Source organism: Zeus faber (assembly GCF_960531495.2).
Source record: "Zeus faber genome assembly, chromosome: 3".
NCBI classification, from domain to species: domain Eukaryota; kingdom Metazoa; phylum Chordata; class Actinopteri; order Zeiformes; family Zeidae; genus Zeus; species Zeus faber.
This window is the reverse complement of record NC_137190.1, coordinates 37175484-37193207: the sequence shown is the minus strand read 5'-3', so window position 1 is coordinate 37193207 and position 17724 is coordinate 37175484. Positions and strand designations below refer to the sequence as shown.

The 17724-nt window shown below is 42.5% G+C and overlaps 1 protein-coding gene across 1 annotated transcript in view; it reads right to left on the bottom strand.

Moving 5' to 3' along the window:
* The window catches only part of ano1a (anoctamin 1, calcium activated chloride channel a), a gene marked incomplete at its 5' end in the record, with an annotated part of 104810 nt that overhangs the window by 22138 nt on the left and 64948 nt on the right, over positions 1–17724 (bottom strand). The window contains 5 exons of the mRNA XM_079997361.1: positions 652–709; positions 1661–1772; positions 3798–3999; positions 7630–7704; positions 10131–10202. Of these exons, the coding sequence (XP_079853487.1) occupies positions 652–709; positions 1661–1772; positions 3798–3999; positions 7630–7704; positions 10131–10202 (519 nt within the window). The remainder of the gene's footprint in view (positions 1–651; positions 710–1660; positions 1773–3797; positions 4000–7629; positions 7705–10130; positions 10203–17724) is intronic.

The window sequence follows — 17724 nt, the reverse complement described above, 5'->3', positions numbered from 1 at the left end:
CCCTTCTCAGGGCAGTGACTTGCTTGCTTTCTAATGCAAAAGTATTAATAATGAATGTTTCAGTGTCATTGAAGTGGACACAGACACATGACTGCAGAGTCACAGAACGTGCTTCAGTCTGTTGTCTTTGCATCTTAGGCTCACGGTTCTAAACTGAATTAAATCGCAATTTTCCCAGAGAGCTTCAGCTCCAGAAGCTTGTTGGATATGAAGGGTGGAACCCCAGACACTGTGATCTGGAAGGAACTGTTAGAGGTGACCCAGAACGTACTTGGCAATTTTTTTGCCAAGTAAGATAGTTGAAAACATATACTGTATATGTTTTCAACTATCTGACTTGGCAAAAAAAAAATGTCAATTCACAAGATTTCTTTAAACAAAATAAGAATGTTTTTCAAGTAAACAGCAAGAGCAGTATGTGTACTCTCTGATTGAAAGCAGAGTGGTGATAGATGACATGTATGTTCTGGTTTTTTTTTATAAGGAAGGGGGCAAACACTTTTCCACACCACTGTATAGATATGCTTATATGTAGATGGTGATGCTAATATACAAACAGACAGACAGACAGACTAACAGACAGATAGATAGACAGACAGACAGATAGACAGACTCAGACTTAATAATTTCGATTGCATCAAAATGGCTTACCTCCTCCATCCTATAGGATCCAACAACGTACAGATAGCTTCCTGGACGCCCAACAAGCCTGTCGATTTTACAGACTAGTGTTCAACAGTATTTTGTCATTTGGGCCATCAACCAAAATTTCAGGTCATCCCATCCATCTATCCATCCATCCATCCATCCATCCCAACCTGTTTTGCTAAATCGAGCAGGCATGTTTTTATCTAAAAATTGCCCATGGTCATGAACGATTTCAGATTGTTATGATTTCTGATTGGTTGGTTAGGTTAATTAGCTAGCAAGGGCAGGGACAGTTTATTTCAACCATTAATGCTATTTCAATGTGTTTATTAAACACAATTATGCACTGTTTTTTGGTTCCTATCGATACCACTGTCGTGTGTAACGCACTTGGAGTTTAATTTCTTGCTGAAAATTGTCTGGAGGTCCAGTGTAGCATTCAATATCCAGACCACTCAGCCAGGACTATGTTCATAGACTTCAAATGTAGGCAGTTAATAACTAAGTCATATAAAATGTATATACAAAACATATACAGTATATAATAGGTTTATCATTTGTTAATTTATGTAGCCTATAGGCTCTACAGTTTGTAAGTATACAGTATATGTACAAATAGTCATTTAAAATTTAAATGGGGAAAACAGACGGTAACGGAAAACAGAGTAGTAGGGCACACTGTGATGTGAATATAAAGTTGCCCACAGCAACTATCTGAATGCCCTTCCTATCATAGCAGTCTAGAACTGGGTCTGTAACTCTGGCATAATTAATGCATCCATGTTACACTTCAGCTTAAAGCTTCAGTGAAATGAAACATAGTATAATGTACATTTGTTGCTAAAATAAGTGAAGCACTATATACTCACAAAATAAAAAATATATAAACACAAAATAGTGATGAGTGACTGGTTGAAAGCAAAACATAACAATAATAATAAATCAATACCATTCAATCGTTGTTTAACTATTCATTGAACAGTCAATGAAAAGGCAAGTTGGTATCCGTTACCTGCCCCTGAAGAAGGCCAAATACACAATGGGAGTGAAGGCATTAACAAACTTCAAGATGAAAGTCTTGAATATCAGTCGCTCTTCAAAGCTCTTGTCTGTTTTTGGCACTTCTGCAAAAGATCAACACAAAAAGGCAAATCAAAAAAGTAATTTTGCCCCTTTTTTAGTTGTTGAGAAGACTGACGTACTAGTTAAAGGGAAACTCAACATGGCAAGCTGTTTGAGCATTTTTTTCGTTTTTTTCCAAACTACTTGCAATTCTGATACTACTGGTTGTAAATGTACACTTTAATCCAAAACAGCAACACATTATTGATATCAAAAACAGAAATTCTGTCAGAGACAGTACGTTACTGAAAAATCTGAGGTTTTTGAACACACCTAACATCAGAAGCTGCGAATCGCTGTTAACTTCAGCGTATTTGATTTCTTCATTTCGTACTTTAATTAAACTAAACTTTTTTTGTTCTAGATAAATACTACTTCTAAATAATAAATCCTGCACTTCTAAGAGATCTTTGAGGTACTACAGAGCCTTTGATACCCGCCCCTCCCTGCTCCAATCTACGTGTTTCTGGTGGCCCATGAGTCTGAACTATAGGAATTAATACACAGGACAGCACTTTCAACTGATTGACATATTAAAAATGCAGCTAATCTAGTGTGAATATTATATTTAAAAAAATACAGTTTTACAGTTTTGGGGTAAAAAATTGGGGGACCCTCTGCAGTACCTCTCTGGGATGCCACAGCCTGCAGCCTATGGATATCAGGACACACAGGGATGAATTTTATATTGACCTTCTCACCTGAATCTGATTAAGATAGACAGAGATGCAAATTTTCCAAAATAGAATAGTGTTATGTGGATTATCGTTTTCATTTTTGCAAATGTTTTTGGTATGGGCTAGAGTCAAACAGACCTTACTTCCGAAATTACTTCTCGCTAGAAATACAGGCAATCCATGGGCGTCTCGTTGTGATTTAAAAATGATTGTTCCATAAAAAGCATGAGACTTCAAGAGGGATATATTTGAGGCCGTGGTTGCCTTTATTGACAGGTCTTGTGTGTTTCTTCCTCTGACTGTATGGTGGTTTCATTCATCTGAAAGCCAGAAATACCTGCCTCAGCTTTGTGCCAGGGTGGCGGGAAGTGTAAGCCCAAATTTGAGGCTTCAATTTGTCTCTTCAGAAGTGAGAGATGACTCAGATGCTATGTCCATTTTCAACACTCTACGGCACCAAACAGTTGATTTTAGGGTTTTCTCAGATTGGTTTCCTTCTAAGGCTGTCTGTTTGACTGTTACTGACACTTCTTCAGTTCTCATTTTGAGGGAAAACACTGGCAGACACCAAAGGTCAAAAATTCTGAACAATTCCATTAAGTACTGTGAGGGAAAAACGATTACGATCAACTATTTTGAATGAGGACAAAGGCCTCTACCTCCAAAAGGGGGTTTGAAAACATTTGTGTCTGTCCCCCCAGGAACCCCCCAGAGTTCATGTAAAGAGAAATGTTTTGCTCCTACAATGTCAATTCTAGTATGAAAGAATCAGATCACACGTGGCCTGTTTACCTTCTACAGAGATGGGGGACACCTAGAAGTGCATTGTAATGCAACCCCCATTCTGCCTAGTCAAGTTTGCAAGTACCTGTTATTTCACTTGTCAAGGAAGGGGGTGCACCCAGGAAGACAGTTGAGGGGGTGGGCGCAGACCTGTTGGAGACCTCTGACCCAAACCACACCCTGTTCTCCTGTATAAAGCCTCCTGTGTTTCTCTGTGATAGTAGATTGATCCGAGCACTGCTTTGTAGCAGTACTGAATCTTTCTCTTTATTCTGCAGAATAAATAATCTTGGATATTCTCAGTTTTGTCTTCCCTTAGCGGGCAGATTAATCTCACCGATCATTGCGGAAGAATTTCCTTCACAGTACATGTATAAAACGGCAGTGATTCCAACACCTTTCACTTGATACGTATGTAAAGACACTCAAATCTATGAAAGAGTCAACCCATAATATCTCTAACCATTGTTTCTAGTACATTCAATCGCCTTGAGCCTACATTGCACTTTGAATGTCTTTGATCCAAATCATCATCCACATTAATTTAAAAAAAAAGTTATACTCCACCTAGCGTGGTGAGCCAACGGGCAATGATGGCGTAGATTTCATCCAGAATGATGATGACAATAAGATTGATTATGGCGGCCGTGGTTTTGACGGTGGCGCGGATGTTGGACCTGGCGGCTGGGTAGGAGCTGATATGTAGCATGGTCTTGATGCTGATCCGGTACAAGATGACCCCAAAGACAATGGCAAATGTCACGCTGATCTAAAAGCCAGAAAACGTGGGTGACATTAAGTGAATTGCGAGCTGCGTCCGAAAAGGCATACCAGCATCACATTAGTAGTAGTTAGTATGTCTAATTGGTGCTTAATGTCAGAAACCATATTACGCATCGAATAGTATGCAAAATCACTAACAAAACAAAAGTTACTGGAGCATTGTAACTACAGTTCCATGAAGGAGGCCGAGGCTATGCCTCTAAGGGTCTCCTATTGGTATATCTCCAACCGCATATGCGCAAGTACTTAAATGTATTAATCCACTCACTTTGGCCAATCAGGATGGAGCAGCATAGTCAATATAAACCTCAGAAGTGGTCCCTTTGTCCTCTGAAACCAATATAGCATGACTGATGGGGGTCCTTCGGGTATAAAACCTTAAGGGGCTACACTTCTGTGGGAGTCTCTGCCTACTGGTAGGGGTATCTTGTCATGGGTTTCCGACATGGCAAGAGTTTTTTTTTTTTTTATATAAAAAGGGAACAAAAAGGCTCGCTGACCAACAGGACAAACGATAAAGAATAATCAGTTTGAAAGAAGGAGGGGTGACGTTCCGATCTGTCTCCTGGTCGGCTGACGAGCCTGTGTGCCGATCCCCCTGCAAGACAGACAAACATTAAGAAAGCTCCCGGATCCAAGTCGGACCAATCAGCGCCATGTAGGCGCTGATTCGCCCCTTAGGAGCTATGCTCCTATTGGTATACTGGGGGATACTACTCCCCACTTGACCCGAACACGCTGCGACTCTGGCAATCGATTGCGCCCCACTGAAGGGCCTATGGGAAGCAACTACTACATTACTACATTACTACTCTTGGAGTAGTAATGACGATTAATTGTTTATAGACAAAAATATAGCAAGATCATTCTCCAAAGAGGGGGATTGGTGGTAGTTCTGTGCAACAAAAATCTGTGCTCTTGTCATCCTACAGGTCGTCCACAGGACAGAGTTGTTGCAAGTAGTTCTTGATGATTTAAGAATGAATAAAGAGTTGCATTGCAGGTTGAGAAGTTTAACTCCACTTGCAGACTAACTCTGTCCTAGATGAAATAGCATCAAATACTCAGTGTTGTATGGCCTGGATATTGACAGCACAGGAAAAAAAAAAAGAAAAATGGAAGCAACTAAAGCCCCTTTCCCACTTGCACTGAAAGCTGTAAATCTACCAGCAATATTCCCTATTGGCGCCATGTGGGAATGGGAGCGATGTTCCGTAAAAGTCGTAAATTTTCCTACTCTTGTAGTATAATTTCCGGCAAATAGCGGGTTTTCATGAATATTTATATCATACAAATATTTTAAAAATTATTTGTTTTCGGGAAGAAAAAAAACCCTTCAGAAACAAGGGAGTCTGATCCGAACCATGGCGCTCGGCTGCAAAGACGAGAAACTGAAACGCGTCTGGTCTACAGAGACAGGTCTGTATAGTCTTAAATGTTATACAAGTGCTTTGCTTGTCCGTCGGCTGCACTGCAGCGCAGAGCCGGAGGGAACAAGCAGAGAGGGAGTCATTGAACGGGTGGAGAAAATTCATTCTCCAGAGGCAGAGAGTGTAGAGCAGGTTGAAAATGATCACACTGATAAAATAACTTTGGGTTAGGGTTATTGTGTCCGGGGAGAGGACTGTGACTGACTGGGAAAGGAACCCTGCAGAAAGCATGCACAGAATAAACGGACAATGGGGACTCCAACAAACCAGGACGCCACCGTACAAATGCACCGAGAAGTGGATTGAGCGCAAGAGTCCATGATGGTGGAGATCACAGCCTTTGATATTCCACGCTGTTCAAGACTGCGCTGTTCAGGAGCCAGACAAGCAGAGGACGTCCCAAGACCATTAACAAGGTCCCCGAGCCCCCAGCCTGCGACAATGCGTTGCAGCGCATGGAGATCTGCCACGGGCCCACCCCACCAATGGTTGGAGCTCCCTGAACCAGCGTGCCCTGGGATGATCGGGGCTACCAGTATCACTGACAGCCCCTCCAAACGCACTCGTTCCATTAGTCTGGGCAGCAGCCCCGATGGTAGGAATGCGTAAAGGAGACACCTTGGTCATGGGTGGTGTGCGAACGCATCTACCCCCAAGAGGGGAATGTCTTTCTGGTGGACGGAGAATCACACTGGACACTGTTGACTGACACTGGTGATTTCACACCCCCCTGACGGTTGATGTAAGCCACTGTGGCTCGGTAGTCTGACCTGATCTGGACATCCTGGCCCCGTAATCAGGGGTACAAAGTGTTCAGGACCAGTAACACAGTCTCCAGTTTCAGGAGGTTGATGTAGCATGTGGAAAGGGGCCACATGCCGCCCAAAGCCTACCCGCGGCAGAGACTCGACCCAGACACACATCCAGTGTGAGGGTCTAGGGATCTCTCCAGTAGGCTATATCCCTGTTGAGAGATCGTGGCAGAACCAGCAAGTGTAGTCAGTTGTGCACCGTGTTCAACCGGGGCACTCCAAACCCATCCTTCTATATGGGTGGGAGACTGAAACCACTTGCTTCAATGTACGCTTATTATAAAAGCGTGGACTCCCAGTGTGTGTGGGGGGGTCTGGGGCTGCTGGGGCACCCTGGCCCCGAGACAGCAGCTACAGCTGTAAGGCTGCTCTCTGTCCTGGCTGGCTCTCTGTCCTGCCCCACGGCAAAAGCCGTGGGGCAGGACAGAGAGCCATGCTCTTCTTTGTAAACAGCCATTCAGCGCTGCTTTCTCTGACCAGCTAGTAGCGATCAAGAGAGGGCATAGCATATGCCCCCCCATCAAATCCACCTCCGTCAGCAATGGTGATGGAGGCATGGGAATACCCATGCGCCCCGCAGAGGAGGTGAGAAGGTTGTGGAAGTTGGACCGACAGCTCCCCGTAGGCGGTGCGGGCCGAAGCGACAGAGGCCCAGCCTCCATTGGTCAGATCGATGCTGGAAAAAAAATTGACATACCTGGGTGGCGAGGGAGGCCATGAGAAGGTGTCCCCTTCATCCACACTGAGGGAATCTTTATCATCCCTGTCGGTCGAAAGTAATAGAGGCAGTCTCCTCGTCTCAACAGCCGTCTGGTCCAGCCACGTGCGGCAGGCAGGCTCGGCGGCAGATCCGTGAGCCCAGCGAGAGTGTGCTCCAATACCAGGCTGATAAAACACCTGCCGTGGGAGTCACATGAGCCTGCCAGCCCGAGGCACTGTCAGCAGGCTTGTAAAACAGTCTTTGTCATGTCCTCAAGATGTTGAGGAAGCGTGTAAGTTCCTGCTTGACTCGGCGATGGAGATCTTGAGATTGGAGTCATCTTCGATGAGTGATGAACACATTCAGTCACAGATGAATTGGAAAAGAAAACGAAGGGAACACTTCCGGGTTAAAATTGGCTATAATGCTCCATCGTGATTGGCTGAAGCGAGTGGATGAAAAAATGGCAGTACTTCAAGCAGAGCCTCCTGACATCACAGTTAATGTTATGTTTGAACTAACATTTTAACGGAGCATATTTAGATAAGATAAGATAGATAGATATTTAGATCAGATAATTTTCAATGTATTACTTTACCTACCTTTTCAACCCTATTAATTTATATTAACAAAAACAAAGTACAAAGAGGTGGAGATGGAAGTTGGGGACTTACCATGAAAGCCATCATAACCACCACAGTCAGATAGGCCGGCATTCTGTCTGTACAGGTGAGCTTTATCTTTTCACCCTGGAGCAAACATGAAAATGCACATACTGCATGTAAGTGAAGTACTAAAAGGCCACCAAGACTATGCATAACACGTGATAAACAAAGCTGACTCTTACCAACCGTACTAACTTCTATCTACATTTTCTCGACAGATATTTGACTCACTCACAATAGACTTTTCGTCAAAAAGCTGCAGTCACTCACAAAAAGGCAGAGCCCCTGTGAAGAAATGGTTTTCTTTTTTTAAATCACGGTGAGTGGGTGACAGCTTGGGTACATCATCTTACCTTACTAAAAAAAAAAAGGACTCTTTAAAAGCCTAATATAGTTATTTCTAATTAAGTGTTTAGTCTATTTTTTTTATTGAGGTTTAGTATGTATTGCCTTTTATCTTTTCTTTTGCCTTATAATTGTCATTACCTATTTTGATGTGAGGTGCTATGACACTGAATTTCAATCCAGGAATAAATAAATTATCTTTATGTCTATCTATCTATCTATCTATCTATCTATCTATCTATCCATCTATCTATGAATCAAAAGCCAATGTTTTACAACAAGTAGCGTCAGAATTCAAACGATGGCAAAAAAATGCACAAAATACCGGACTGACATTAAATAGACCAATGGTGTCTCCAGCTGGGAGTATCTGAATTTTTGTGCAATGACTACCAGGAGACACTCATTTACCCCAACACACACACACACACACACACACACACACACACACACACACACACACACACACACACACACACACACACACACACACACACACACACACACACACACACACACACACACACACAGTGTGTGCATCTTTGCAGGAAGCCCATAACAAGGGAGGGGGGATACACTTTCTTACTCTTGGCTTTGGAAAGAGCAGGACCGCACACTTAAATGTTCTACTTAGACATTAGCTAACATCCATTTAACTGAAATCGTGGACCATCTTTGGCGAACATCATTTCTGCCGGTTCAAAGTTCGTCAGACTCAAAAAGGCCGTTATTTATCGGGGAGGGGAAGTCGAAGGGGTTGTATGACAGCCATTGTGCTCTGGAGGAACCTGTAGAGGTCTTGTAAAATCATTTACGCTGATTTCTTCAAGGATCATATTATTTAATAAAAAAAAAGTTTTATAATGGTATCTCGATCTTAGAAATGTCTGTTTTCCATGTAACCTGCCTTCCATATCCAGCCTTCAAGCTGTAATGAGTTAACCACCACAAAAAAAAAAATGCACTGGTCCCTGCTGTGCAGCAACAGGAAAGGCGGGGTTTGTCTGCAGACCCCTTCTGTAGCTCTCTGCAGTACTCAGCACTGTCACCATATCACAAACACTCAAAATTGAATCATTAAAGAAATTTGTTGAGTCAATAAGCAGAAGCAACATTAATCTGACCGGCGTTGCACAGAATGTACACATTTGTGAAAAATGTGTTTTTCGAGGTCAGATTAACTAAATATGATAATTTCCAGGAACTGTAAAATTGGATGGCGTTCCACAAATAACTGACCATGTTGCCATCAAATAGGCACAAAGCAATTTACGTCACTCATCCAGGTTTCCTTCAAGTACCAAGTGAGCACAAGATATCAGTTAAAGACTAGGTTTGCAAATTTTTTAACCCTGGCCTTATCAAAATGTTGGTTCCCGTGTTAGTAGCTTTGATTTCCATATATCCCTGTTTACTATATTCAACCCTGATTAAATATGTAGGTAGGTAGGTTTCAATCTTACAGCAATCAAGCTTTTTCTCCATACCGGAGGCGTGACTCCATACTCCGATGAGGAGTTCAATGCAAGTAGGGGGGGACAAATCCACAATCTGTGTTTAGAGCAAAACTGCATTCAACATTTCAGGAAAAGCTAACATGATGCTACAGCAGTCTGACTTTGCAAATGCATTATAAAAAAAAAAAAAAAAACACATTTGGTTTCACGCCAGCAAACAGCTAAATTTGCTGCACAAATATTTTCAAAGAACAAAGCAGCGATTTCTTCCAAGCTGATATGGTTTGGGCAGTTCAGCCAAAACACTGTTAACAACAGTTTCCATCGCTTTAAAATGGCAAAGGAAACAGTACCAGAAAATAGTGAATTTAGCAATTAAAAAAATAATGAATCAAGAGTCAGACTGTTGTAGCATCATGTTAGCTTTGGCTGAAATGTGGCGTGTGTTTTATACTTTTTTCACGTTCCTTACATTGAACTCCTGAAGGAGTATGGAGCCAAGCATCCAGTGTGGAGAAAAGGCTGAATTGCTTTTGTTCAAAAAATGAAAATCAAATATACATTTTCTACCATTGTGTAACAAATAAAACAATTACAATTACTTCACTGTTACAAGTAACGTGAAGTAAGTCTTTTTATAAAACACGTCTATGCATGTCTAGACATAGATGTCTACTAGATCGTAGCCAGGATTTAGCCTCAGCTCACCTTGGGGGTGGCATGGTCCTGTCTCAGCGTCTTCTGCATCACACGCAACTCATATTCGGCCGTGTAGTGATCCTGAAAGGGAGAGAAATGTCACACAAGCTGGTCCAGACTTCGCCCCAACCATGTAATTTGGTGACATGTAACTTATTATGTTTGTACTTACGGTATATTACTTATTAGAATACAAGCACAAGGCGGTAGAATTATTACTGAGCCAAACAGGAATATAAACAGGACAAGGCTATCATGTCGGAAAACAAAAGGTTTCCGTGAGAGTGTACATGTTAATCACAGGCCAGGGACCATAAACACAGAGAAAAGTAAGTGTGGTATTCTTGAATGAGGTGACATCCCCCAGTAGGTCGGACATGCATTCAACAGGAGGTCTGAGGCTTAAACACATTTTCCCCATTGGAAAGCATTAAGCACGATGAGAAGCTGCAGCAGAGCATTTCAGTTTCTCAATAGCAATGCGAGATTGTGCCATGGTCATACAGTAAATGATGGCGAACCTCTCCTTTGGTTTTACATGAATCCTAAGTATGTGGCTGTGTAAGGAAAAAAGAAGAAGCACATCCGTAACATAGTCGTTAGTGAAGATTAGACCTACAAAGACCGAACAGACAAAATAGTAGATTATGGACACAGACCAGCAGCTTCAAAGACAAGGCCAATGTGTGCCACCGCCAGAGAAAGAGACAGACAGAGAGAGAATGAGACAGAGAGAGGGAGGCAGGAGTTGGTAGGCTGGAGTGGGGAAGAGGGGATGCTTGGAGGAGAGAAACAGAGAAAGACACAAAAACAGGGCTGACTGTGAGTCAGGGCGCCGCCCAGGACACTTAACAAAACAACCAATAGAAGACCGTGGCGTTCGATTCAGAGGAAACATTGACGAGAGACGTCATGTTGACTTTCGGAAAACTGGACACGATTCTGGATGTTGAGAGAATAGGAAGTACAACGTGACAGGAGGAAGTGACAGGAAAGGAGACCCGAGGCCGACTGTTTAGGATGAGATTTTAAAAAAAAGGGCTGGGGGATAGGTTTGGCAGCTGTAGAAGGATTTGAAAGACTCAAAGATGGAAAGTAGAGGAATCCAGGTCCAAACCTTGTGTTCTTCCTGCCGAGCACGAGACACACAAAAAAGGGAAAAAATAAAAATAAAAAAATAAAAACATACAAGGAATCAGACAAAAAAAATCTGGATCAGGGATGTGATTCTTCATAGTCGAGTTAGGATTAGCAAATTAAATATCTACATATATATATGACAGTCTGATGTTTGGTTCCCAAGAAGGCCAACTTCATTGTTCAGTTTTTCACAGGGCTCCTACATTACTCACAGATGTCGCATTGTGAGTAATGTAGGAGCCCTGTTTGCATATGGCTGGAGGAGGATGACGGTGACGGAGATCCCTGTGAGAGCCGATACATTTGATGCGTGCGATTACTTGGTGGCATGGTGGCGCAGTGCATTGCACTGCTGCCTCATAGCAAGAAGGTCCTGGGGTTGTAGAAAACACACAAGTTTATTGTGGAGAGGGGCCCTGACAGAACAGGCTCCAGAGCAGATGGACACAGGTCATGACAGGGCTCCTTGAGTGTGTGTGGAGATGAGTGTTTTACCTGTTGCTCACTAGACCAACCATTAAGCAATTGGTATGCAGCCACTCTGATCCTGGGTCCCCCATTACCTAGATCCAGCTCAGATGTTGCTGCTTAAACCACACCATCCCGACACCACAATCACAAATTACAAAGCCATTCCACTCCAAGAAGATCATTGCTGCCTGAAGATTGCAGAAGACCTTTTGGGTGAGCCAAATGGCTATTGCAAGAATGTTCTGTGGAGTTCAAAACAGAGCTCTTTGGCTAAAATGTTTGGCAAGAACATAAGAAGCAGATCCCATTCGTGAAACAAGGTGGTGGCAGTATCATGGTTTGGGGCTGCTTTGACAGAGCTAGTTATGTTGAATATCAGCAAATTCTACAGAAGAATGTCAGGGTATCCGCCGGTGAACTATGGTGGCTTTCACATCTGCAGTGTCCATTTGAATGGAACCCTGGTGCATTCACCTCATTGGTGCGGTTCGTTTTGACAGGTGTAAACACAGTAATCGCACTCAGGTACGGACCAAAACGACAGGTCCAAGGACGTGACAGATTGCGATTTCTGCTAATCTGGGAAAACTGCCAGGAAGGTACCACCATTGGCTTGCAGAAGTACCATCCAACTAAGGATGTTAGCAATTAATTGAGTGTTGATTAATTGCTAATAAGAATTTAATCGATTAAGATTTTGTCTTATCGATAACAACTGAACAATCTGCGGTCTTGTTGTAATTGTATCAAGGGAGTCTTTGTGGGGTGCAGGGCGTTATGAGAATAAAAATACCCAGCCAGGAACTAGTAGTACTCGCCGGAATGAGAGGGGGCAGTCGACAAAAAAATGCCCAGTGGAGTAAGAAGTAGTAGTAGAAGTAGCTGGAGGCTTGCTTAACAACGAAAAACAACAAACATGGCTGCGCACATTCATGCTGAGGAGGAAACAATATGTTTATTGTTCCTCAACAACTAATGCTGCAATCAAATGCAACACGTTAGACAGGAACGCGATAACGGCACTTTCTGAATGGCATGGGGGGAGGAAAAAGACCCGAAGCGAGGGAGAGGTAGAAGGCAAAACTAAACAAGTGATAGTTGCTATGGTGACGTCTCCAATAAAATATATAAAACTACATTATTTTGTATCAGTTGAAATGTAAGAATTTTATTAATGTTTAATACTTTTATTAGCGTCTCTTTAAACATATCTGCACCAGACTTGATCTGCTAAGTAACATCCGGCTCATTGTGTTGCGGAGGATGGCAAAAGTATTATATTAACTCACACAAGGAGGGGTCGTAAATATTCCTGTATGAGCGAACCAGCTCAGTGAGTCTTGCCTCCAACCTCTCCATTTTGAAAATAAATGAAATGAGGAGAAAAGCCCCTCACGTCCTGTGACAAAATCAAGGTGCGTTGCGTCCCCATGCGCCATGTTATCAATTAATCAACGATTGTTTGTTAAGGTTAAAAACTATCGATTAAGGAAATTCCTTTAAAGTTGCATCCCTACAACAATTTGTGATTTCCTACCACAGAGGCAACATTTGGACTTGCATTTACTGTATTTCAGGACAGCTAGTAGACACACGTTCTAACTTGTAGAAAAAAATAATCACATGTAACAAGTGTGTCAGCTCATAAGCGAACTTGTCCTACGCATACTCCTGTCCACCCCTACTCTAAGAAAATAACCTAAACCCATGCGTAAACACAGCTTCCAAATTTCTTACAAGGCAATCTCTTAAAGCGACTGCCCCATATCTCATAATTTCAGTGTGAAACTAACCAAAAATATCAATTCCACTCTGATTCGGACTACACCAACGGACTAATAGGTGAGAAAGCAACCTAAGGAACATCAGAAGGTGAGTAATTCAGCAAGACAATTAACCTAAACACACAAGTTAGTCTGGCAAAAATGGTTGAAGCAGAACACATTTTGCATTTTGGAATGGCAAAGTCAAAGTCCAGACATTAATCCGATAATAATTGTTGAAGCGAGTCTGTAAGGAAGAACGGGCCAAAACACAATCCAAGATGATGTGCGGGACTGATCAACAGTTACTGGAAAGTCACCGCTGCTCAAGCTGGTCACACAAATACTGAAAGCAACGGTTCACACACTTTTTCTGACAGTTATGAGAGATTTTTCTCAAATTAATGGAAAAGAATGCTTTTACTGTATTTGTAGAATTGGTTTCTCTTCATATGTTTTTACTGCTGAAGTGAAGATCTGATCAATTTTTTTAGGTCACATTTATGCAGAAATGCAGGAAATTAAGAAAGTGAAAGTTAATTTAAAGCTCAATATTTGTCTTTTACATAAATTGCTACTCATTGAAAGCCCCACACTTCTTAACGCCAGATGTATAGACAAATCATCTCTTATCGATTCAAGGTGAAGGGCCGTTCCGGGCCCCTGGTTCACTTCGGAGCTACGGACTACATATTCGCTGCACTGCTTCTATTAAAAAAGCCAAAGGTGATTATTATTTATCAAAGGCAACAGACAGTCGAAACGACCCAAGGAGATTTGGACAAACCAGAAAATCTCTTTCTGCCAATTCTTATGCCCCCTAATATTGCTAATACTTCCTCCCTGTGCCAAATACTTTAAATCTGAGATGCTTGATTTTTTTCGACAAATATTTTATCGCCTCCAGCTCTTCATTTGGCACATTATCTGATGGCAAATCACCCACTTCCTCCCCCCTGCCAGTTATGCCTCCAATAGCCAAACTTTCTCCTTCACCTCCATTTCTGATAGGAAAGTTTGTAAGGCCTTAACCTAGTCCCTAGAAAATTGGCAGGCCCTGACAATCTCCGCCCTTACTTCTCACACCTGGTGACAGATATTATAGCTGAACCGCTGACGCGTCACATGTTTTTAATCTCTCTATTCAAAATAATGTAATTCCCAATGTTTAGAAAACTCCCTTATTGAAAGCTGGTGATTCCATGGTGTTGAATAACTACAGAACCTTTTCCAAGCTCTATATTTTAGCTAAAGTCCTTGAAAGGCTGGTGACTGACCAGATCAAGGAATACACGCGCTTGAACAATGTTTTTATCTCCTCACCAGTCTGGTTTCAGGAAGCAACACAGTACAGCAACTGCTGCCATGAAAGTGATAGATTATAGTGGGGATGCCTTGGATGCCAAAAACTATTGCACTGCCCTTTAATTGATTTGTGCAAGGCATTTGATACTGTTGATCATGGAATCTTATGCCAGAGACTATCTGATACAGGCCTTTCAGCAAAAACTCTTGGTTGGTTCTTAAATTACCTCTTCAACTGTAAGCAATGTGTGCAGTTCAGTGGTCTTTCCTCCAGCTTTCTTAACGTCACCAAAGGTGTGTCACAAGGTTCAGATTTAGGACCCTACTTTTTCGCGATTTATGTAAATAATATGGGCCAAAATATTAATGCAACTGTACATCATTATGCCAATGACCGTATTGTATATTGTTGTGCAAGCACTGTTGCCCTGCATCTGTAGTCTGCATTTGAGACTATTCAGTCGCGCCCGATCCACCTCAGACTGGTGTTAAATGCAGACAAAACCAAGACCATGTTCTTTTCTAACAAAAAGATGGTCCCAGCTATTCTTCCCTGCATCATGAGGTATCCCTATTGTGGCCACCAACACTTTACACACTACATTTAGAAACAAATTGTGCTTTTCCTTTTATGCTAGGAAAAGGCTTGTTGCTGCCACTTTCTTGAGTCTCCTGGACTATGGGGATGTTTTGTACATGAACGTCTGAGCTCACTCTCTTCATCTGTTGGACGCTGTCTATCGTAATCAGAATAGTCTTTATTGCCAAGTAAGTTTACACGAACAAGGAATTTGTCTTGGTGTTCGATGCATACATGAAACATAAATGTAAAATAATAAGTAATATATTAGTGAAATATATAAGAATATGTAAAATAAGGCTGTTTTTTTTTTGGTTTGTTTTATGTTTTAAATAAAGCTCTTTTAAAAAAAGCTCAAGGATTGCTGAGTTTCATAACCCATTGTAAACTCATACCATTGGACACTGTATTCTTTAGTCAACTGGTCATCATTATCCATGTGCAGAGCTTTGTATTGGTATGACGTAATTTATAAATCCATTCTTGGACTGATGCCCACCTATTTACATGTCCCGTAAACAGTGCTGCTGTAGCCCACGCTCCCAGGGCTTCATCACTCTCTCGACTTTTAGTCCATACAGAATTTGGGTAAAAGGCCTTCTCCAACTCTGCCCCCTACACCTGGAACACACTACAGCAGGACATGTAGCTGTCCAGCATGATTCCCCTCCGGGATTTTAAACTACTTTTAAGAAATATGGAGAGAGCATCTGCGGTGGTTTGCTCTTGTACATAGTATTTAATATCTGATTAGCACTTTGCCACTTTTGCACTCACTCTCAATTACTTTTATGATTTGTGTTCTATTTTGTCTCTGTATTGATTTCCCTGTCTGTACGTAACATTGTGTCGTATTGCTGTTGTTGTCTTGACCAGGTCTCTCTGGAGAAAGAGACCCTGTGTCTCAACGAGATGACTTGTCTAAACAAAGGTTAAATAAAATAATTTTTAAAAGTTCAAAAACTTTGTAGTGCAACAATTTTTATTTTTTTATTTTATTGTTTTTAACCTGTGCTGTCAGAATGCTGGGCATACAACAAAGAGCATTTGAATGCCATTGCATCCAGGACAGAGTTCTTCTGCAAATGGACTTCAAGTTTTCAACCTGCAATGCAACTCTCTATTAATTCTTAAATTATCAAGAACAGCTGTAATAACTCTGTCCTGTGGATGACCTGTAGAATGACAAGAGCACAGTTGGTTATAGAGAACCACCACCAACCCCCCTCTTTGGAGAACTATTCATCAAGTTTGGGTCTAGAAAACAACTGATCACTACTCCAATGGGGGGAGAATCACCACGGGTGAGACAAATAAACATAGAACCAGACAACATTGACACAAAAATATAAATATTGGATGACAACGTGTATTGAAAAACAGTTAATTAGGTCCAGGAAAACTGGAACTACAACTGGTCACGTGGCCTCTTCGTCATAGTTATGGCAGTAAATGAGGGAGGAAAGGAGAGGAATGCAACCAGGAGGGTGCTGGGGTGCACTCGAAGCAGGTGTGGTGGTGTGCGTGCGTGCGTGCGTGCGTGCGTGTGTGTGTGTATGTGTGTGTTTGATGGGACCACCTGTATACAATATGTGTGTGATGTCCACCGGTGAGTGTACATGACTTATCCCCGTTGGTACTGGTGTTGAAGGTCGGTGTTATGTCGTGGTGCCTCCAAGCAGCAGTAGGGGCCCTGAAGCCCCCCTGACTCCGCAGCCCTACGGCTGCAGGAAAGCCCCGGGCCCCCAGAGAAGCCAGAGGGCCGTGGAGCAACTCCCACACCAAGCCCCGAGGAGCATTACCCAGTCCCAGGGAGCACGAGGAGACCCCGCACCCCTGGGGCGCACACATACAACCAAACCCCAGGTGCAGGCACAAGACGCAGCAGCGGGCACAGAACCTGGGCCGCGGGCGGCAGGCGCGAACCACCTCACAGGCAAGCCGGTTGGACTCCCATGCCCACCCACGCCCCATGTAATGGCGAGGCCCGCACCAGGCCCTTTTGCTATTGTTAATAAAAAAAACAACGTCATTAGTCTATGGATATGCTTCGGCCACACTCACAGGAAAGATGAGAATTCTATATTCAGGGAAGTCCCAACACGCCGCTGTCCAAGTTTGATCCAGATCGGTCCATTATTGTGGAATAAGTTTGTAAAAAACTGCTTTTTTAATCATCGCCGCAATGTGCACGCATGCGCAAATGACGGCTCGCACAGGTCACGTTGTAGCAGTCGCTGGGGTTAGAGTCGGGGTGCTAGTCAGAGTCTTGGTCTGACAAAATACAATTAAAGGTTACCACCAGCAAAACCCTACAAAGGACCTGATATAGATATAAGCCCCT